Here is a 23,465-nt window from a genome sequence, read left to right as displayed (position 1 = left end):
CTGCGAGGTTGCTGTTCCTTGTAGTTGAAACCCTCAAGTTACACACTTAGAACTAGATGATATTTGAGACATATATAGCTATAAGGCAATAATTGATACAATTTAAAAAAATGTGTTTTACCTATTGGATTGCTAACAATATATTTGTTGTTCTTTTTCATGTTCCATAAAGTATTGATTTAACACCATGCTGATACAGTCTTAAAGATTAAAATCAGTGATGTTTGTGTGATCTCCATTTCAGTGGGTCTGGCTTAGCTATTTCTTGGGTAAGACTTTAGCTCCTATTTTTATTGAAGCAAGACCTTGGGTTTCTGTATGCTTTAGAAAGAATCCACAATACCACCTGTATTTGATAGCCCTTGTTCAACCTTTTTACACCTTTTGAAATTGTTTCCCAGATCCCTGGTGCCCAGCATCAGTGACAGTGCTGTGTTTGGAAGCAGTCTCTCCATTGGGGTACAGGTGGGCGGTCTCCTAACTGCCCTGGCTATGATGGATCCAGAGCAAGTATCTTATCCATGACTCTCACCACTACCTGTAGATAGTCTGTGGTTTTATTTCTGATGCCTTATTTCAGTACACATGGACACATACCAGTTGTTATGAAAATAGTTGTGGTACATTTGTACATGCAAGACACTGTTTCATTCTTTGAAACTATTATTTGTATCACCATGTTGATGTCAAAATTCATGATATTTGAATGTTGTGAAACATTTTTATGATTAAATATAACTTCTAAAGAGATATTGATGTGAAACATTAGATATTACTTTATATAAAGAAAAAATGAAAATGTATCCTGCATGTCCTGGTGTTCAAGAGTACCCTAGCTATTAGACACAAGTTGGTGTGTTGGTTATATATTTTTGTTTGACTTTTTATAGAACTTTTTTGGTGTTTTCGATACTTCATCTCTTTAGTTTTATTTCTTTGTTGATATGGTCACTATATTGATGTTGTAACGATACTGGTACATGGTTTCCTGTTTTACCGGCTTCTGCTTTTGTTTTATCCGGTACTGTCTTTTAGTTTCTTCTATTGTTGTTGCTATTTCAGAAGTTTGTTTGAAGTTTATTTGGCTGATAATTGGCCTCATTCTGAATTGAAATTATTTCATATTTAAGATGATTTTCCAGAATTTCCAATATATTCCTTAAAAGTTCTTTCCCAACTCACTAATTTACTTCTGAAAATATAGCAAAAATGTCTGTCCTAAACAAGTGGGAAAAACCCCCATTTTGTTTATGTTGATACAGACATAAAGATCCTATGATATATTGCACTCAATGTAGGTCTTGTTTAGTTGGTGTTGATATATATTTACAGGATAGATATTCCTATGTCATAAATAATTAGAGTTTGAAGACTTCCTGTACATCCCTTTACATGCTTATAAAATTGTTTAAACTATTGGTATAATTTCTGATCTCTGATATAAGAAGATTACAGAATTTTATTTCTAGGCAGCTACATATGTACTTTGTATGTATTGTACATAGTCTCGGGAGTAAGTTTTTACTGTGTTTTGATATATGAATAACCAGATCTCTTGGTTTACTGCCTTAGATTAGTCAATAAATAGCAGATTCAGGAAAAAAGATATATGTACTTAAAATGTTTATCTGACAGTACTGTATGTATATGTATGTGTTGGTGATGGTGTGGTGTTGGTCTCTCTGTAACCTGTGAAAATCTATAAGAGATTAAAGTATTGATATTTTACATACATTTTAAATAAACATCTTTATAAGGGAACTATATACAAATGCTTAAAACTTGTACAAAGAAGATCATTTAACCCCAATCAATAGTACAATGTGTTTTTCCAGGGAGATAACTGTTATATAAGGGAAAGTTATCTCTGTACTTAAAGGAAAGAAACAAATCATCTAATCTTAATCATAAGCAAGATACATATTTGATCAAATTTGTAATTTTAATATGATAATTTTCTCAATTTATAGATGTTGAGGTGAGACATTACTTGATGTACAGAAAATTAATAACCCTTTAGAATTATTGTATGTGTAGTGTAAATAGTAATGATAATTATAATAATCATAAAAGTAAATAATACGGACTCAGACAGGAATATATATAGTTACTTATCTTAACTATAGGTGTGCTAAATATAGACTAGATGTAGACAAACCACTGGATAAACCTTTATAATGTAAGTCATGTCACTCTTATTTGTGTTCCGTGACAAGAATTACAAAAAAAAAATCTATTTCACAGAACACATGGTTGATTTCAAATTCATTATTTTACATGTGAAATAGCTTTCAGAACTGTGTAGTTATTGAAGGAACAAAGTTTTTGTTTGAAAGAGAATCTTGATTTTTATGGGCATTGGTATCTAATGTTTTTGTTGTCAGAACTTACTGATTCGACAAAGTCCGTAATTCATCATTCACTGTGCATTATTTATGGTTAGTTTTTGGAGTCCCCTGTCATCAATAAGGAAATTGTTTGTGTTTGTAGAAGTGAATTCTTTTTACATATATGTTGACAAAGTCCGTTGACAATGACTGATGGTTAGGATAATGTATATCCTAGAGTAATGAACTAAGAAATCAAGGCTGGTTGTATCCTCTCATATTATACCTCATAAATACATCACAAGGAAATACTCTGTTCAAGAAAAAACACAAATGAAGATTTGTACATAATAACATTAGAACACCTGATCATAAATGGGATTAAAACTCACTATAATAATTGGCAAATATATGTTTGTATGTATTGTATATCTATGGACTGGTTATGAAAAGTTAAGAAAAAATTGTCTGATTACAGTGAAAGTTTTAAATGAACTAAACATATGGATAGATTTATCACATCATTACAGATTTGTCCGGTAGATGTACAGTAGAGTTGTTCCTATAGACAGATTTGTCTGGTATATGTACAGTAGAGTTGTTCCTATAGACAGATTTGTCCGGTAGATGTACAGTAGAGTTGTTCCTATAGACAGATTTGTCTGGTAGATGTACAGTAGAGTTGTTCCTATAGACAGATTTGTCTGGTAGATGTACAGTAGAGTTGTTCCTATAGACAGATTTGTCTGGTAGATGTACAGTAGAGTTGTTCCTTTAGACAGATTTGTCTGGTAGATGTACAGTAGAGTTGTTCCTATAGACAGATTTGTCTGGTAGATGTACAGTAGAGTTGTTCCTATAGACAGATTTGTCTGGTAGATGTACAGTAGAGTTGTTCCTATAGACAGATTTGTCTGGTATATGTGCAGTAGAGTTGTTCCTATAGACAGATTTGTCTGGTAGATGTACAGTAGAGTTGTTCCTATACACAGATTTGTCTGGTAGATGTACAGTAGAGTTGTTCCTATAGACAGATTTGTCTGGTAGATGTACAGTAGAGTTGTTCCTATAGACAGATTTGTCTGGTAGATGTACAGTAGAGTTGTTCCTATAGACAGATTTGTCTGGTAGATGTACAGTAGAGTTGTTCCTATAGACAGATTTGTCTGGTATATGTACAGTAGAGTTGTTCCTATAGACAGATTTGTCTGGTAGATGTGCAGTAGAGTTGTTCCTATAGACAGATTTGTCTGGTAGATGTACAGTAGAGTTGTTCCTATAGACAGATTTGTCTGGTAGATGTACAGTAGAGTTGTTCCTATAGACAGATTTGTCTGGTAGATGTACAGTAGAGTTGTTCCTATAGACAGATTTGTCTGGTAGATGTACAGTAGAGTTGTTCAGACAGAGAGTTTGACAGATTTGTCTGGTAGATGTGCAGTAGAGTTGTTCCTATAGACAGATTTGTCTGGTAGATGTACAGTAGAGTTGTTCCTATAGACAGATTTGTCTGGTAGATGTACAGTAGAGTTGTTCCTATACACAGATTTGTCTGGTAGATGTACAGTAGAGTTGTTCCTATAGACAGATTGCAGTAGAGTTGTTCCTATAGACAGATGTCCAGTAGAGTTGTTCCTATAGACAGATTCGTCTGGTAGATGTACAGTAGAGTTGTTCCTATAGACAGATTCGTCTGGTAGATGTGCAGTAGAGTTGTTCCTATAGACAAGGTGTAGTATCCTAGATCTGCATTATCAGTCCTTCATTATCATACTTCCCTATTACTTCATCCACCCACAGATACAGTCACTGCAATACCTCACCATAGTTATCAGTCATTTGATTTGTACATATGTACCCTGTCGACAGCAGACTAACATTGTAAGTTATCTGGACACAGTCATTGGTCATTAGAAGGTGTGCCCTAGGTTACACCTGAGTTGACCATTATAATACAGAATTTATGTATTGACGTCAATAATGTTCTGCCTCACCAATGCAAGGACATGGTCATCAGACATGCTTCACTGACCCCCGAGGTCTAACCTAAAATATGACCTGGGGATGGTTAACTGTAATAAAGATGTCACCAAGCTTTAACAGTTTTTATGGATAAATTTGTCATTAGGTTATAGTGTCTCTGTAAATGGTGTATAACCTTGTTTACTTACATCTGATCAATTTATCTTTAACAGTATTTGTTAAATCATTTCATAATTAATCCAAGTTATCATAGGTTTTTTAAGTGGCCATCAAAGTTCTGATTTAAATACTCACATAATATCAGTAACATTTAAAGGCAGTGGTCCACCTTGTAAAGAAATCTATTACATGGAAATCGTCCAGAAACAAAGTTTCTCAACAAGTGTTTTTTATTCCTTTAAAACAGATTTTTTTGACATCTGAAACAGGAAGAAAATCTATTCATAAAGTTGGTGATTACTGTACTGAACACATCTGAAGATAAAGTAGAAGTAATTTGCTCAACCATCAACACCTGACTTAAGACATTTTAAGCAATATGTGTCTGTAATTGCCATCTCTCTGTCAAAGATTTTTGTAAAGTCTCACAATTGTGACAAATGCCAAAGGATGAAACATATATGTATACTATATATTTCAATGTATAAATCATTCATTCCTCCATACAAGATGTAGTGTGATTAGCATTTAAGGTACTCCATTTCTGTTGTAAATGGAAAGTGTCATTGACCTTGACCCATGTCTATGTATTTCTAAATACTTAGACCTTACTGGGCAGTTCGTACAGTTGTCTATGCTCTTAGACGCTGAATGCTGAGACCTGACTGTGCAGTTGGTACAGTTGTTTAAGCTCTTAGACGCAGATTGCTGAGACCTGACTGTACAGTTGGTACAGTTGTTTAAGTTCTTAGACACAGAATGCTGAGACCTGACTGTGCAGTTGGTAAAGTTGTCTAAGCTCTTAGACACAGAATGCTGAGACCTGACTATGCAGTTGGTTAAGTTGTCTAAGCTCTTAGACGCAGAATGCTGAGACCTGACTGTGCAGTTGGTTAAGTTGTCTAAGCTCTTAGACACTGAATGCTGAGACCTAACAGTGCAGTTGGTACAGTTGTCTAAGCTCTTAGACGCTGAATGCTGAGACCTGACTGTGCAGTTGTTACAGTTGTTTAAGCTCTTAGACACAGAATGCTGAGACCTGACAGTGCAGTTGGTACAGTTGTCTAAGCTCTTAGACACAGAATGCTGAGGCCTAACAGTGCAGTTGTTACAGCTCTTAGACGCTGAATGCTGAGGCCTGACTGTGCAGTTGGTACAGTTGTTTAAGCTCTTAGATGCCGAATGCTGAGACCCGACTGTGCAGTTGGTACAGTTGTTTAAGCTCCAAGACGCAAAATGCTGAGACCTGACAGTGCAGTTGGTACAGTTGTCTAAGCTCTTAGAGCTGAATGCTGATGCCTGACTGTGCAGTTGGTATAGTTGTTTAAGCTCTTAGACGCAAAATGCTAAGACCTGACTTTGCAGTTGGTACAGTTGTCTAAGCCCTTAGAGGCTGAATGCCAATACCTGACTATGCGGTAAGTTCAGTTGTCTTAGCTCTTATATGCTAAGTGCTTTGACCTGACTGCAGTTTTTGTATAATTCTTACTTATGCAACATTAGATTGTTCTGCATCTACATAGTTTTACTACATATTTAAACCCTGTGCCTCAGGCCGTTTTACTTTGGTGATTTGTGGCCCTGGCCTATCTATGTAAATATCAGTTACTATGAAAGTGTAACACTACCTTATCATTCTGCTGGGCCAGTTTGTCTAATACATGCTAGAGTGTGTATATATGTAAGATGTGATTTAACTCATTAATTATATCATGTATCAATGATATGCAATTAACTAATAACTACACTTCATATACACTTGTGAATTGGTACCAAATAGGTAGTAGTGCAGTCTTTTATTTTTGAAATTATATCCCAGCTTGAAACCCTGAAAATGGAGATGTAAATGGGGAGGGGCCCTGAGTGTTACTCATGTACATTACATGTTACCTCCTAAATATTGATCATCTCTTAGTGACTTGATTTCTTTGTGGGTTGTTTCTATGTTAATGATTGTATACATGTGGTTCATAGTAATGTGGAAGGCCTGCTGTGGGAGAAGACGGCTACAGAGTATCTAAACATAGGCTTATAGCCTTTAATTAATTGGTTAATACAAAAAATTGTCACAAGATTTACAATTTCCAAGTATTAAATTTTAATGTGCCAAATTTAAGACCTTAATGAAAGACTTAGAGAAGCACTGGCAAAAATTGCATTGTGAGAGCTCTTTGCCCATGAGAAATGGACATCAGATGACAAGTTCCTTGAGAACATGCTGCATTTGATGATGTAATCAATTCACTGTCACATATTGAGCTAGAATGCATAGGAAGAGTCCATTTTTACGGAATTCACTGAATTTGTTTTTGTTGTGAAGAGCATAGATGCACTAACATATGGTATGTATACAAAAGTTAAATCAAATGAATATTTTGCAATTGTTGAAATTGTATTGTACAGTTGTGTTAATATATCAGTTGAGAATTCTGAGAGAGTTAAATGAAAAAACTGTATTGCTGCCATATATTGCATTGCAGGATTACTATCTATTAAAATCTTACAAGAAAGTGTTAGGAGTTTGAAAGAAATCAAAAGTTGAGTCTTGTCAACTACAAATATAGGAGTATTAATTGTCAGATTTGTGTAGGTAGTTTTAAGAATAACAAATGAATATTCACCCTGATACAGAGATAATTGTTATGTTTCTGCATATGAGTTTATTGTTGAGAAATCCTTTAAGTACTCGTAAATAGGATTAAACTTATGATATATCAGAATGTAAGCCTTCCTAATATACACATAATGAGCAGAGAGTTATGTAAAGATGGAGATTTGTCATACATCATGTGCTTTATTCACCAATTCAGGAAGTGTTTGTAATCACACCTAATCCAACACAATAAAGATGTATGTCTTCGTATTTCTGAAAAGTTTTATTTCGTTTTCAAATGGAATGTTGCGGTAAGTATACTTTTAGTCATCAATGGTTCGTCATTGAATAATTTGTAAGTGCTAAGTGGCTGAGATATGATGTTGTCTTTCAAAGAATTGCATTGTACTTAATCATGACTCCATGGTAATAGTGTTACATAAAGATCTTGGTCATTTGACTGCCCTGCACTCCCTCTACCATATATATACCATATATAAAATTCATAACAGCTCTTATGGATGTCCCCTAACCTTCATCAGTTTGTGGGAGAAGTCTACTTACAAGTATAAGTATAATTACTGTAAGTGGAGGTTAAAGTTTGAGTGGGGTCAAGTTAAACGCCCACAACTTGTGTTCCACACTTCTATTAGTATCAACATCTGAACATTGTACAATTTGTATTTCATTTCTTGTATAACTTTGTTACAGTAACAGTTCACACTGTGTAATACCTATATGAAAGAATTATGAGATTTCAGCAGGGTTTTACCTATGGGAATCTTCCTTTACTTTGTTTAGCTGTACAAGGTGTGGCTTATATCTAATTACATTGATTATATGACGAGTTCAGTTAGGTCTGCACATCTGTGACTGCAAGTACAGTGAATATTTGAATTTTTTCTATGATTGTGATCCAAATATAAAATCATGAGGGTTTCCAGTTAGCATAGGATGTGCTTGAGTGAACTAAGTTTGAAAAATTGTGGAAAATACATGGCTTTGAAACAAAAATGACAGAATTTTAAGCTTTGAAGAAAACTGTTGGGAATTCCTATCGGATTTGTATAGGTAAACAAACGCACCACACCCTTAGAAAAGTATTGGTTCTCCATGGTTAATACTGTAGTAATGGTTTCAAATTTCATCAGTTTTAAGTTTCTGTACTTTTCTTAACAGGAACTCTTCAGTATTACAGGTATACAAAATTGACTTGAAGGTCAGCCTGACTCAGTTATAATGTAACTGGTATAATTGCATCTAAGAAATATGAAAAGTTGTAATTTTGGTCAAGTCCATCTTCATGGTATTCCATTGACTAGTTGAAATAACAAAAATCAATTGTGCTCAATTGCCACATGCCAGAAAATTTGACAAGCTTGTTGTGACCTCATTGGTATGATTAGTTTGTGGTCGTCAGTGTAAAATAATAAAACATATGACAGGTGTAGGTAAAACTGTGTGATAGCCCACATACCTAAGTGATTGGTCTGACAAGTTGACATACAACAGGACCAGTGCTATGTTCCTGTCATTTCTATAATCACATAGCTAGCAGCCTGGTATCCACTGGCTAGAGTGTATGTATGGAGGACGTACAGGTTATTGACATGTCACAACAAAACAGCTATCGGATGTGTAAATGTTTACAATTTACGTATACCTTATACTGAAGAACAGATAACCATGAGCAGGTTTAGTGAATTTTGAATTGTGAACGCATAAAGAAAAAAGTCTTCGTTGATTTTATGAAATTTTGTGGAGATCCCCATTGTATTTCTATTTATATTGTCAGGCAACATTATAGAAAGAGGAAGTTTAAGTTAATTTGTGTCTAGGAAGTTTAAAATCGTGACATCACAGTATAAACCCACCAGTGCATTAAGTCAGCTGTACACAAGGACAGCTATCAGCTGGGGTTATTTTGAGTCATTGGGGAAAACACTTTGTGTGAAGAAGGACATTGTTGTGTATATATTGAGAGGGAACAATTTTAACGTTCAGATGCACAAACTGATGCGGACACTGACCATGCCTCCCACTTACAACAACAACCATGTTGAGGACAAGTCTTGTGGACTTTTCATTCTCTCTGTCAGGTAAATTTTTACAGTTAGTCCTTTTGAAAACGAACCCGTAAACACATTACAAGGAGGCCATGCCTGTAAACAACTATTGTAATGTTAATTTTCTCATGCTTGCCCCAGAAATGTAGAGATTTGAAATTTCAGAGTTTATAAAAGTATATTGTCAACAAATTTGTCTAAGTTCATACCTATATACATAACCTTTGTTTCCCCCACGTGAACCTGAGTATTTTGGAAAACACAAAATCTTCATATGAATCACAGAAATATATTGTCTTCACAATTATTATCAAGTGTTGTTTGTTAAACACTCTATTTCATGGGTATTTACCTGTACCTTCATTATGTCCAGTACTATTTATATGATAAAGCGTTTGGTGCTGTAAGAAGTCGTTTTATCAACGACTAAAACTGTTCAGACAATAAACTTACCTAGATGACAGTATCATATTTCTTTGTCTTTAATCTCAGTTATTTTTCATATTATGTTGTAAAGAGTATTTTATCATACTTAAATAGTAAATCATTTAATTAATGGTATATATGTTGTATAATGAAGATATGTATACAAGGTGTAATGCCCAGTATATAAACAGTGTAGGTCATGCTTGAAAGAATTCAAAATTTCTTTGTCCTTTCTTCCTTGTAAATTGTGAATTCCACTAAAAAATAGATTTTGTAGTGCAATAACAGCACTGTGTATATGCCAAAGGTAGAATGCGATTGATCAAATGGAAACAGAATTTTATTAAAAATTTTGATACATGTATTATTTTAATGACTAACATACTTACATAATTATGATAACAACAGATTATATTGTGTTTATAATACTGAGAATTTAAAGACATAAATATGATCTATCTCTCTTTTTATTGAGTCACAAATGTCACTAGGGCAATAAACATTCCTATAGATATGTGTTTCTGTAGGCAAAATGCTTGATGTTATAATGTTTACACAGTGTCCTAACTTTAATAAGATAACAGGATTGGACGTGTGATTGGCCAGAGGCTTCAGTATATAAATATCTAAGATATTCAATGACTAGCCTGAGGTTAACTGCACTTAAAACCAATACTGTTGTCTTTCAGTATTTGTCATCACACATCAAACAGATTACAGAATGTAGTAAGATATCTTTTTCTTTCAGTGTGCTGTACTTAAAAACATAACTGACTGTAATTTTGAAGAATACTTCAAATGAAGTTCACTTGAGTAATACCAGTGATACATTTTCAAATGGCAAACTGATTTTTTCTGTTTGGATTTCATTGGGTAAGAGACTGAAAAAATAGAATCATTATGGTATCAAGGCAAGGTTACATAATAATTCATAAAGTAAAACTTCTTAAAACAAACAGGGTTGATACAAATTTCCATCTATTACAAAATAAATTTGAATCCCCAGATTTTGCTCTTTATCATTTCTGACTTTGCAAATGTTAACAAATTTGCATGTAATAAATTATACATTGATAAAAAGAATGGTTTTAGTCCACACATCGAAAATACTTGCACTTTGTGCAAATTTGTGAAAGCGCTGTCTGTAGCTCTGCATTGAAAGTGAAAGCAGGGGCCCTAAAATGGTACATTACAATGTGTGATTTAATATGCAAAGTAGGTATATAGGTAAGTCAAGTGTGTTCACACCCATTCATGTAATTTATATAGCGTGGCAAAAATTGAAAGAAGAATGACTTTGTAACTGTTTTTTGAATCACACATTTTGAAACTTGTCTTAATGCCTTTATTACCTGCACTATTGACCGCTTCAAAATCTATAACAAATTACTGCTAATACAAACTCTCCCCTCTGGTCCTTTGGAATTTGTTATAAACAAGTTTTACTCCATATGATATCAGAAAGAGGTCACATTATGTTACAAGGTATATTAGAGAAATCACATTATATTTCGTGGTATATAAGAGAGGTCACATTAAGTTACATGATACATAAGATAGGCCACATTATGTTATAGTAAGTTTGGTATGTAAGTGAGGTTATATTATGATCAAGTTGATATGTAAGTGAGGTTGTATTATGGTAAGTTAAGTATATAAGTGAGGTCATATTATGATCAATTTGGTATATAAGTGAGGTTATATTATGATAATTATAATAATTTGTGAGGTTAAACATCAGTGAAATGATATTGTTAAACTGGTGCAATGCTTATTTGCTGGAATGTGCTAAAGGATGAGACTTTGGAGAAAAGATAACATGATACTGTATACAATGTTGTTAATGTCTACCAAATATGTGAAGGTTATGAAGTTAAATGTTTGATATAGAAAAGGATGTCACAGAAACTGGTATCTAAGTATTGTGTCAATGGAGGATGACATCAATGTGAAGGAGATTGAAGGGGAGACAACCCAAGGGTTCGGTTGGTGACAGTAGGGCGAGGAATAGGAGTGAAAGTGACTCAGGCACATAGAATTAGCCAGTGGTATTTTTCTGGTGTTTGCCACCGATGTATTGGACAGGATCAATATCAGAGAGGGATGCTGTGCTTGGCCTACATACTGCATCACCCTATTAAGTTCTCCTCCCAGTTTGGCTGTATGTAGAAATCCTTTAGGCCCGAGTTAACATAACGGAAATCACAATAATTCTGAAGCTCTCAACCTCTGTGTTTCATATGACCGTTCATTGTGTGTATTGTGTCATAGACAATTTGGGAAGAGTGTCGTCACATTTGGTATTTGACTTAATTATGGTTTATGTTGTAACATCGGGACAATCGTGGTAGCTGACTTTTTCTGGGTAGGGAGCCTGTATAACAGCAGATTGGGAGTTTCCATGTTTGGAGTTCTACAGTGCAGTCACATACACAGTTCATCAATGGCGGCTTCAGAATTTTTGAGTTGATGATCAAAATTCATTCTGGATTGAAGAGTTACATGCAAAATTCTGAAATATATATACGGTAAGGTATTTTCTAAACATCTGTGTCACTATCACTTTAATTCTACTATAAGATTTATATTAAATTGACATTGAAATCTATCATTTAGCTGTATATGTACCTACAAGTACTGAAGAACATGAGGTATCTTGGAACCTTTGTTGGGCTTAGGTACGAGGTGAATCTTCATTACAAGCCTGTGTAAATTCAACTTTTCATTGGATAAGTGATGATAACTTATTAATCTCAGTTACAGATTTGTAACAACTGACACATCCTTTAGTTGTAGCACGGTTTGTATTCTATGTTCCTCAGGACATGAATAAGAAACTCTGTAAGCAGCTTCATTGATCCTGCTCTTTTAAAGTATATTTAATCATTCAGATGCCAAAAGAATTTAGAGATGGATGGGAATTGGATATTTGAATTTGATTATAAGACCATGTTGCAAGGGACAATTGCATAATCGTGAATGGAACTAGTGTGATTTTTGTTTTGATATAAAACCCAGTTATGGAAAATATAGCTTACCAGGTAATTGTGTGATGGAGAAGATATGATTGGTGAGAACTAGTGATGGGAGCTGTTTGGATTGTAGTATGATCCTTACTCACACAGACTACAATTAATATATGTGTCTTGGGAAACTTGATTATTATCTTTATTTCTCCTGAGTGGATGTCACCAGAGACAGGACCTCCACTTCTGAGTAGGATTTGGTCAAAGGTTGGTCCTAAAAACAAATTCTTACATTTCCAACTACCGGTATCAACATTGCAGCTGTCATCTCTAAACTATTTACAGTTATTATAAATGCTACTTCTTCTTATGAATAATGACACATGTACAAGGACAGGACCTTCATTATTTAGTAGAAGGGCATGGTCAGGAGATGGTATTCAAGAAAATCTAAACCTGTGTGATTTTCATGGTGGCAGCTATCTTAATAAAATCATTATCACTTCTTCTTCAGAACAAAAAGTCTTACTGAAACAGAACTTTCATCAAGAACTCTTGCTTTTGATGTTGAAACATTGAAATAAGGAATTATGATTTTATATATATAAATGATCCTCTGACCAAGAGTTCTTGTTGTGAAAAAAGATTACAGTCATATCTCTAGAATATAATCCATGGAAAATCTTAAATGAGGAGATGGGATGGGAAAGCATTAAGGAGAGAGGGAATGTGAAATGTGGGAAAAAGATAGGAAAAATATTAGTGAAGAAAAGGGATGGAAAAGATAATGTAGGGAAGGAATCACAGAAAGAAAGGGTCTTTTATGTGGAGGTGGAGAAAGACAAGTAAACACTTTACTCAAGACATAGAGAAAGAAAGGGATTGACTATTATAAGGATGAGGCATTAGTGAGACTTAAATGTAAAGAATATATGTGTATGATTTTTATAACGGAATGAAATAGGTGAGAACGTATTTAGAACAGGAGAGACGAGAAAACGTTTTACAAGGAGGAGGGATTGGTGAGACCTTGAGAAGAAATTAAAGGAAGGGGAAGACTTTAAATGGGCATACTGGGAGCGACGGCACTGTATTTTACAAATGAAGGCCTGCATTCTATTGATTCTTAGAGCTGTTCTGTAAGGATTGGTGTGGAGCTAAGAATTGTGAGTTTTCATGAAAACTCAAAACATGCATGGTTATGATAGTTCTGTCTTCAATGTATGTGCTTAATAGCCTTGTATTATTAATATAATTATTAATATCCTTGTAGTCATTTTTTGTTTGGATTTGCTTACAGGCAATCACAATCTGCAATTCATAGGAGTAACATTTTCAGTAGTTTTGTTCCATTTTACCCAGACTGTGGGATTGTGTATAAGTTGAAGGCTGAGGATATCACTAACTACATTCAGTACTGCATTTAGAGATGTACTTTGACATTTCAGGAATTCTCTACACATTGAAATGACATTGATAACGATTAAAAAGGACAAACAAGCTGTCCTCTGTTGGATATATAGGGATGTTTATGATGTAGTGATGGTTAAATTACACTGTAGAAACGGATGTTCATTGCTGTTGATTTAGAAAACTAATTCCTACTGCAAATAGTGTGCAGCTTCCATCATTTTGATTAAATAAATACAAGATTAAGTGTCAAGATTTGAAATAGGTTTTGTAGCCAGGTAAAGATTGTCTAGTTATGGCTAGTACAGACAAAATATGATGCAGAGATTTCTGTGTAATATGTATATAGATAAATAACAAATCCTCTACTTATTATTGTCATACTTAGGCAAGGCAACATCCTTCAAAGCTGCTTCTCAGAAATCTAACTTATGTAGTCGTTTGCTGAAAATATTGATTTTGTGTGTAAACGTTACAGAATCCTTTGAAGCTAGATGTTGGTGATCCTTTTGATTACGAAATATGTGAAAGAAAAGTTTTTACTGTGCGTGAATGCAATGTAGGATTTTTAGACTTTTTTTTGGAAAGTACTTGTTTTGCAGGATTTTGTGGCATATGATCTTGAATTTACTTCAACTTGGCTTTTGGAAAATTAATGTAAGATTATATATATGAAAGGTTGACTTGTAGAAAACATTGCATATTATCCAAATATGTAGGCAGGAAATATCAACTGGACAAAATAATTGTTTCGCTAACGTTTACGAGCCTGTCGGCTCTCTTCAGACAATTATTATTGTATTAGTGACAACATTTTGACGTAATATTCAACAAGCAATGAAAGGGGAGACAATAACATTATTAACAGCACTAATTAACTGCTATTTAGTGCCAGTTTGAAAAGTGTGACAAATGTTATATATTGTCCTAGAAAAGTCTTTCCATGGTGCTTGAATCTGATATCTGATAGAAAGGATACACCCAAAATAATAGTGTCACATCTTTCATGTCTCAGGTGCTCATATTTGTTACCTATGCACTCAAATTTGATAAATGTAACTATTTTCATTTACTTTTAAAAATTCTGTTGTAACATACTGCTTGGCCAGCTACAGCTTCTTGCAAGACAAGTTAAAGGCTCTTTAATCTGCTGTGGCCTGTTACAATGACAATGTTACATCATTATCCAATGCAATTATTGTGCTGTCCCTGAAATGTTTTTTGTGCTTGAAATATTCTGTATGAAAGTAATAGAGAGACATATATACATGTAAATATATATCTATATTTATTGAAATAAGTGCTTTATGAGACTATGACCCACATATATGTAATTCATACAGGAATGTGATAGCTTAATTAGCTTTTAATTTATGGAATAATTTATGTATAAGGCATTCTTACAATAGATTGTAACAGTTTCACTGTTTGAGACTGACATTAGGTGTTCGAGAACGTATACATGTAGATGTTAGGAATGAGTGTGGATATTAGAAAGAGTTTGTGCAGGTGAACCACTGATAGTATTGTGCAGTGGAATGTACCATGTAAGTACTCAACATTTATCAGTGTAGGTAAGTGACTGTAGAATGTAGATACCCACATAGTTTGGGTGCCACTGTATATATACTTACATTTTGTACCTATTGTCACAGATGTGGCTGTGTAGCGGGTGTCTGTAGGAATGTACTATAGGGGCTGGCAGTACACCAGTCACTGGTATAGTGGTAGAGTTAACAGATACGAAAGAAGAGAACATTTATAGCACAACGTGAGTGAGGAAGAAATTTACAGTTATTAGACTAATCAATATGATTCATTTAGTGATAGCTTGTCTAGATAGTTGATAACATTGAAATCAAGTTTTCTTTCCAGTGTTAGTAGTTTGTGTTGATAAATTTCAGCAAGAATGTTTGATGTCATTAAAATCCTTATTTTGGACCATTTATATAAACATATGAAAACCGATACATTTTCATATCTTGACATTGACTTAATTTATAATTATTTCAATCAATCTGTTAACGTTATAAATGTTATTAAAATTGTTTGTCTAATGGTAAATTGAATGTAAAGAGACCCTTAAAAAGTTTTTTTTAAATCATGATGCAACTGGACTAGAAGTTTCTAATTCCTCATTGCATGCACATAGAGTGTCACAAAAATAGAAATCTCCCTGGTTACTATACATTCACATGCTCGTAATCAGTAATTTTGTATATATACATCATATCAAAAGTACTTCCATATCATTACGTTAACAGAATGTAAGACAAGGATGATGGTTATCAGATCAGTATCATGTGAAGGTATAGACACAAAGGCAGGTGTTGGCTCTGTTATCTAAATGTCTCTTCCTAAATTGATATCAAAAGACATGATAGAATGTATAGGTGCATGTACAGAAGTTGTTAGAGGGGCACTTGTCTGTTGTAAAGAATAGAGAGACTGTAGCTGTGACAGAGAATCCACCATAACATTGCTGTGTATCCTACTCTGTTATCATAACACGCCCTCCAGCACAGCATCACATTGTGTTATTGTCTGGTCCAGAGACCGAGATATTGGTATGTTCGTGTTTATTTCTTCTTCACACTCATGCTAGCTTTGTTTATTTTTCTCTTTCACCCTACCTATATAAACTGCTACTGTATTCAGTCTCAGTGTCAGTGGTTCTGTGGCAGTACTTCCTGTGTTTGAGCATGTTTTGATAACTCTCTAGTTTACAACTTTAACAGTTTTGAAAATGTTGGTCATCTGATAACTTTCCTTGTTTAATTCAAGTTTTTCAGACATCATAGAAGATAACCTTGTTTTTACAATCAGGTGTCTGGCTGTTAGCCAGTGTTACAGACCTAAGGTGGACTGGTGAGGTGTAACCTGGGATATTTTACTTAATCCTCACAGTGAACCATTCTAGTCAGTGTTACATTGTTTAATTATGTGTCGTTGACCAGGCAGAGGTCATGTTTACATCACAGGCTTGTAATATCAGGACGTTGGCCTTCTGTGAACTTGACCAGTGAAATACTTGTGTTTATGTGTTTTACTGTTATATTTATGCAAGTATGAAATGTTTAAAGTGAATGACAGCTATTGTCAGCGTCAGGATTGGGTAAGTTGAACAAGTGCTGGCTACAATACACCAGTTACATACTATTAATCAGAGGCTACTCCAGAACTACTGTAATTGACATTCAGCATAAGATCATGGCTAAAACATTTCATTGTTAGCTAATAGCTTTATATTGAACAAATTAGTAGACATCAGCACATTTATATTCAGAATTAGAAACATTAAACATTTACATAAAAAAAAAAGAACTTGATAGCAAAAACCATATGTAATGATTTCCCAAGAGAAATAATTCAATGAAAAAACAAAATTTATTTTCCCCAGAAATACATATTCATTGGAACCAGTCATGAATGATGTTCATGTGGGTGTGTTTAATGAGTACATACATGGAAACATATAAAACCACATTTAGATACAATGTGTTACTAGATGTTGATCTAATGGCTGAAAAGGTTGTAGTGAATTTGAAAATACAATTGTATTACTGGTCCATACCTACTGAAGTCATATATTAGGTAACCAGACGTATTTATTTGTTTAAAAGACTTGAAATGACGATTCACTGCCTGGTGTTTAATTAGGTAAATGGATATTGTACAGAGATATATAAAATCAGGTTATATAGCTGTATATCTGAAGCAGCTTCAGTCTGCTTACATGGTTAGGCTGTCAAGTTTTATGATAGATATCAACATTGAATTCCATGGCTATAACACCAGAGACGCTCAAGTGGTAGAGGCCAATATGAAGAGTAATTGGGCCAGAGAAAAATCTCCATCTTAATGCTATAAAAGTAATTTCTTTCATTTATTTATATTTCAATTGTTTTCAGACTTGTAAAATGAGATTATAATTTAGTGAAAATTGAAACTATCAGAACTGGTAAAATGGCATCACCACCAATATAATGATAGTTTCGTAGTACTCTATTTAATTGCATCAGTTATGTTAACCGATAGCCTAATAACAGACTTAAAATGGTCTTGCACAAACTCAGCTGGGATAAACTTTTTGTGTGTACACTCCAATATTTCCAAGTATTTTTAGTAATATCTGGGTATAATTTATTGAAATATGATAAACATATCAGTGTTCTGATTCTATCACTTAATTATACAATGCCAGTAAAACAGATGCTGACCAAACATCCTGCTACTCATCAAAAATTTCAACTAATTGACTAATTTTTATATAATACAGGCAAACTACATCATATGTCTACATGCACCAGTTTGTAAAAACTTCAGTGAGAACAGAGATAAAAAGTTTTGTTACCATAAAGACTTCCTGAAGTACTTCAGTTAAAATGCATGTTGTACCCTCACTCTTAAATTTGGTACGGTGCATTCAAAGACGTGCACATATACTACTTTGGTACTGTGAACACCTTTTTGGAGGAACACCAAGTATTTAATATATAATGTGTATGTGTTTTCAAGAGAAGTTATTTCTGGTCTGGTAGGGTTCAATCGATCAGGAGAATTTTTCTCCAGGTCGGACTGTTTCTAGTTACTTGTTGTTTCATAAGAACTTTCATCTACAAATAGGATACAGGATGTATGTAGCTTGTAGGTACATTCAATCAATTTATGCAAATGTTTATACCACATGATAGAAACATTTTGCTCTCCCTGAGCTAGGGTAAATCTTCTAAGTATTTATTGATTTTTGTCTAGAGATGTACATCATGGACATATACAACCCTTTAGTTACCAGTATACAGTACTATATAGCGCCCTATACAGAATAGATGAGCTAAATCTCTGTCTAACTATAACCCAACCCATCGTGACACACCAGGTACAAGTTTTGGTGCAGTCGACAGTCACCATTATCTGCTTAAGCTGTTTTGTAGTACAGTGAAAATATTCCTGAACTTTATCAATCACATTTTACTGTGCAATAGCTTTTACTGTATTTTAGCATTTTAACTGTGATGTTGACAGAAAACATGATTTAGAGGTTTCCAAATAATACTAGAAATGAAGTTACAGAGAAAATCATTTGTTCGTAATATAGTCATAAACTTTCTTCTTGTTTTTTTAAAAAAAAAAAAACGAAATTTCTGTAATATGTAAATGGATTTTTTGTCCATGCAACTTGACAGGATTTTACAGGGAATAAATCAAAATAGCTTCAAAGGTTACATTATCAAATTGTTTGACACATACTTATCAAAGGCTCTTCAAAGTCCTCATCTAGATCATGTTCTATCTATTAAGATGATACATCAGGATGTGTATGACAGCTATAAAAGGTTAGAAATACAGAGTCATTATTGATGCCCTAAAATCAATACCAGCACTATTCATAAAACTGCACCAGTCAGCAATATGTTTTTAATTGCTTTTAGCAAAGTCTTTCTCTCACAGCAATAATGAGCAAGAAAGAATGTTTTAGACAATTAATGATACGATATGCCAAAGAAATTGTGAACTAAAATAGGACTAATACAATGGTATAGTTTTGTTGCTGTGTCAAGTGTGAATGTATAACCTATTTTCATTCACTTGTCAATAATCAGAGCTTGTAGAGAGATATGATTTAAAGAGTTTTAAGTGCTCCAGTATGATGGCAAGGATATTTAGGTGTTCATAGTGTTATGCTCTGTTACAATGACGTGTCACCAAAGTGTTCTGCGAAGTCAATCTGATATCAGGAGGGCAATTAAAGCTATTGTGCTGAAAATAAACTTAAGGATGGATTAAAGTCTACATAACATGGATGTTAGGTACTGCACTCAACATCAGGATACAGGAGATGGGATAATAACACACGATTTTGTAAGTTATATATACTTACATGATTTTCTATGTAAAATAGGTTATTTTTAGTTGTGGCTGTCATGCACAGTAAAGTGATATTAAGTAGTAATCTCAGTAATCTTCTTTTGTAACTGCAGGCATTGAGCTGGATGTGTTGTAGTGTCATTTAACCCATGGTTAAAACTGCTTTCTCACATTACATTAACAACTAGCCGTATATGCCTACGAGATTTATAGGTATAGTCATGGTGAAACAATTTTTATGCATGTAGACATAGAGACTTTTGTATTGAGCTTTACTGTTATGGAGTCGCTCACAAAATCTATTACGATGAATGATGATGTTACAGGTCAAGTTAATAAAGATAATGAACAACCTTCTTTTAACAGAATGAATGGCCTCAAGTCATATTTGTGATGTAAGTGGTTCAGGTTGAAGCATGGAGTTCAAGTTTGCATTATAAAGTGACTGTCTTATAAAGTCAAGGACACAACACAAATCAGATGTGGTTTTAATACTTAATTATCTGTTCTTTATTTTCTGATATTAAATCTATTGGATTGGTTGAAATGGAAACCAGAGTTAGCAAATAAAGGTACTTTGTTTTCTCTATGTTATCAGATAGAAAAATATAGGCCATTATCATTAATAACAGCTGGCATTTTCTTCTCTGTTAAATGATACCTATGTATATTCTGACTGATGAGTTTTATCATTTCCATGTAGCTGGTCATACAATGGATGTTCAATACTTGTTTATGGTGCTCTCACATGCTGATAGGATATAAAATAGACTTACTTATCAATAGTATAATGTGGCTCCATTGTAAATGTCTCGTGATCCGATAACTATATTGATAATCTCTGCCTGAAATACGCTATAGCTCATTGTTTTTGTGGGGATTATATTTTTGCTAATTTGTGAACAGGTGTTCACAGAAATATGATCTATGTAAAAATGACATGCTGAGTTTTTCTGTGATGTCACTGTAAAGCAGCCTACAGTTGTATAAACTCCTGTGACAATTGTCATTAGACAGTAGCTATATATATATATATAGGCTTTCTCAAATCACAGGATCTAGAAAGGCAGTAAGTGTAAATTTAGACCTCTGTGTGACTGTATCATGATATTGATGACATTGTCAGTAATAACTACAGATACTGTTAAACTCTTTGTATGAATTTGATTTCCTTGTTTTGAGTAAAACTCAGATAGTTTTGTGCTTTGAAAACAACTGCAAAACAATATGTAAGTATTACATTAAAATGGCAAGACATGTAGTTATACGATCAAGTGCATTTAAAATTAATTATGTTAATTTGAAGAAGCAAGGAATTACTTATGGTAGGTGTAACTTGCTAAAAGGTTGGAATGTCATTAGGACAACATGCATAACCAGGTAAATGTCAGTATGTTTCTCAGGTGGAAATTAATGCTTGTGGGCAAAAAGGTACCTGTTACTCAGGTACACAGCCACATTTACACCTACAGGGGGTGAGAGGTTAGTTTACTAACGTCACTTGGTGTGATACCGAGGGGGAGAATACAGTGTATGTACCAGGATATTTTTGATGTGGCCATTTCTTGTCTTCCTATACATATTTAAGCAGGTACATTAGTATACAGCACTGAGGGCCTTCCTTCATAAGTATGTTTATATAGGATTGTAAAAACATTAAGGTAGGGAATAGCTTTTACCTTGAGGCAGACATCAATACTTGTATAGATGTTAAAGGGAAATTAAAGTTAAAATGACATACATTGGCCTTAGTTCTTTACATGTCTCAGCATAAACTTATTGTAGAATGATACATGTTACTGTAGTGGATGACAAGGGGATGGGGAATGATTTAAACAGACTGACATATTGGGAATAAACAGATTTAAATGTTAATGAAGCAGGTAAAATGTGAAATGGTTTCAACCATATTGCATGAAGCTTTCTAAATCTTCTCTTCAATAGGTATGTTTACATTTTAATGTAGTTGTTGGTGATGTAAATATAATTACCTTTTGATAATAGTGGTCTTAAGTTCCTATTTTGTCACTATTAGTACCAACTTTGTATGATCTTATCAAAGGTAGATGAGTAGATAGAGATGAAATGATGCTGATCCAATTGCATTTATTGCCTCATGAATGTAATTACTTTTCCTTATTAGTGTTCATTTAGGGAGTGTTTCTGTACGGCAGTGAAAATATTGTAAGGAAATATAAGGAAGAAACCTATGTAAGCAAATCATGTAAATGTCTCTTCAAAGATGAAATATGATCACAAATTTCATTTATTTCTTAACATCAACCACAAAATATAGCACTATAGTATAAGTGTGGTGTGATATTTTACAGCTCTAGTCCCTATTAGGTGTTGTATAGTGTATATTATGTGTTGATGATGTGTCTTCTGTTCACAGGCCTGACAATGAGACCACCTACATCAACAGTGACACAACCGAGTTGAGGCAGGCCAACGTGCGCGCTCGTGGGGAGTTGCGACATGCCATGTCCGAAGTCCTTCCCAATGAGCCTGTACGAAGGCGGAGTCAAACAATGGCCAATGCGAAAGAACATGCCTTCTCTCGTTTACAAGAGGAACTACAGAAGGCCCAGGATGTGAGTACAGTTGACAGCTATATCAAACTATTGCTACCGTATCTATTTAATATCAAACCATTGCCTGGTAGAATATTTGTCATCAGGAACTGAAGTTGGGGAATGAACATATAAGGATATTTGTATGAATTGCATATGATATATTTATCTACAGGAACTGAAGCTGAGGGATGAGGAGTGTGAGAAGCTGCTGAAGGTGAGAGACCAGATGGGTGAGGAGCTGGAAGAACTCACTGCCTGTCTGTTTGAGGTGAGAATTTAAATTTATGGCATATTTTTCAATCATAATTTAGGATACACCCATTTCTTGTAATGGATATTATTGTTAATAAAATTTAACGATCTCTTCTTTTCCATTTGTCTGTATTCTTACAAACTTGCTGTATTTAAAAAAACTAGCTGATGAGTTGAGGTTCTAGATGTTGAAACTTTAATAAAAAAACAACAAAAACAACAAAAATAAAGAAAAAAATGGACTCATGAATGGATTCAGATGATTGTTAGATTTTGATTGTGAGATCACCATTGTTTTATTCTTTTCTGTACTGTAGCTTCTGATAGGTTATTGTAAACAAAGACATTTGTTTATAAACAATTTTAAACTGATCGATGCAGTAAATTTAGATTTAGATAATTAGATGGAAGTGAGATACTGTAGAGCAATGTCTTTGTTTGTAGAGAATATTAACATATCTATTCTGTTTTATCCTGCCTTTTTCGGAATACACCTGCCACATATGCAAAACCTCTGGTCACTCAAATAGGCGGGTAGTTTGAACATGTGATTTTTCAGTAAAAACAATAATGTTCAGACCCTTTCTGTTTTTGTTTCACTTACAATTCCAATGGTATGCCTAATTATTTATTCATGATAGTGATATTGGTGACCCAGTAATTACTCCATGTTGTCACTCTTCTCATTGATGGTAAATGCTGCGGGAAGCGAGCTGTAAATGACCATCATAAGTGATTGGTTTCATTGAGTTTTCTTTCATGGTTTCTTGTCATATCATGCTCACACCAGCTGATACAATATGAGGCCCCAACTCTGTATCACAATTGATTGGTATACT

At 34.0% G+C, this 23,465-nt stretch overlaps 1 protein-coding gene across 5 annotated transcripts in view; it reads left to right on the top strand.

Moving 5' to 3' along the window:
* LOC132547938 (rab-3A-interacting protein-like) overlaps positions 1-23,465 on the top strand; it is a 38,043-nt gene that overhangs the window by 4,236 nt on the left and 10,342 nt on the right. For 2 of the 5 annotated variants that reach the window (XM_060211743.1, XM_060211744.1), the window contains exons 3-4: positions 22,194-22,392; positions 22,547-22,642. In XM_060211743.1, coding sequence (XP_060067726.1) covers positions 22,194-22,392; positions 22,547-22,642 — 295 coding nt within the window. Of the gene's footprint in view, positions 1-9,090; positions 9,162-12,017; positions 12,083-16,960; positions 17,046-22,193; positions 22,393-22,546; positions 22,643-23,465 lie in introns of those variants that run through there. The other 3 variants (XM_060211745.1, XM_060211746.1, XM_060211747.1) reach the window with 3 other exon arrangements.

Source organism: Ylistrum balloti, unplaced genomic scaffold (assembly GCF_031769215.1).
Source record: "Ylistrum balloti isolate Yb309-2 unplaced genomic scaffold, AGI_CSIRO_Ybal_v1 Utg369990, whole genome shotgun sequence".
In the NCBI taxonomy this organism is placed as follows: domain Eukaryota; kingdom Metazoa; phylum Mollusca; class Bivalvia; order Pectinida; family Pectinidae; genus Ylistrum; species Ylistrum balloti.
The sequence above is the reverse complement of the archived record's forward strand: the minus strand, read 5'-3'. Positions and strand labels throughout refer to the sequence as shown.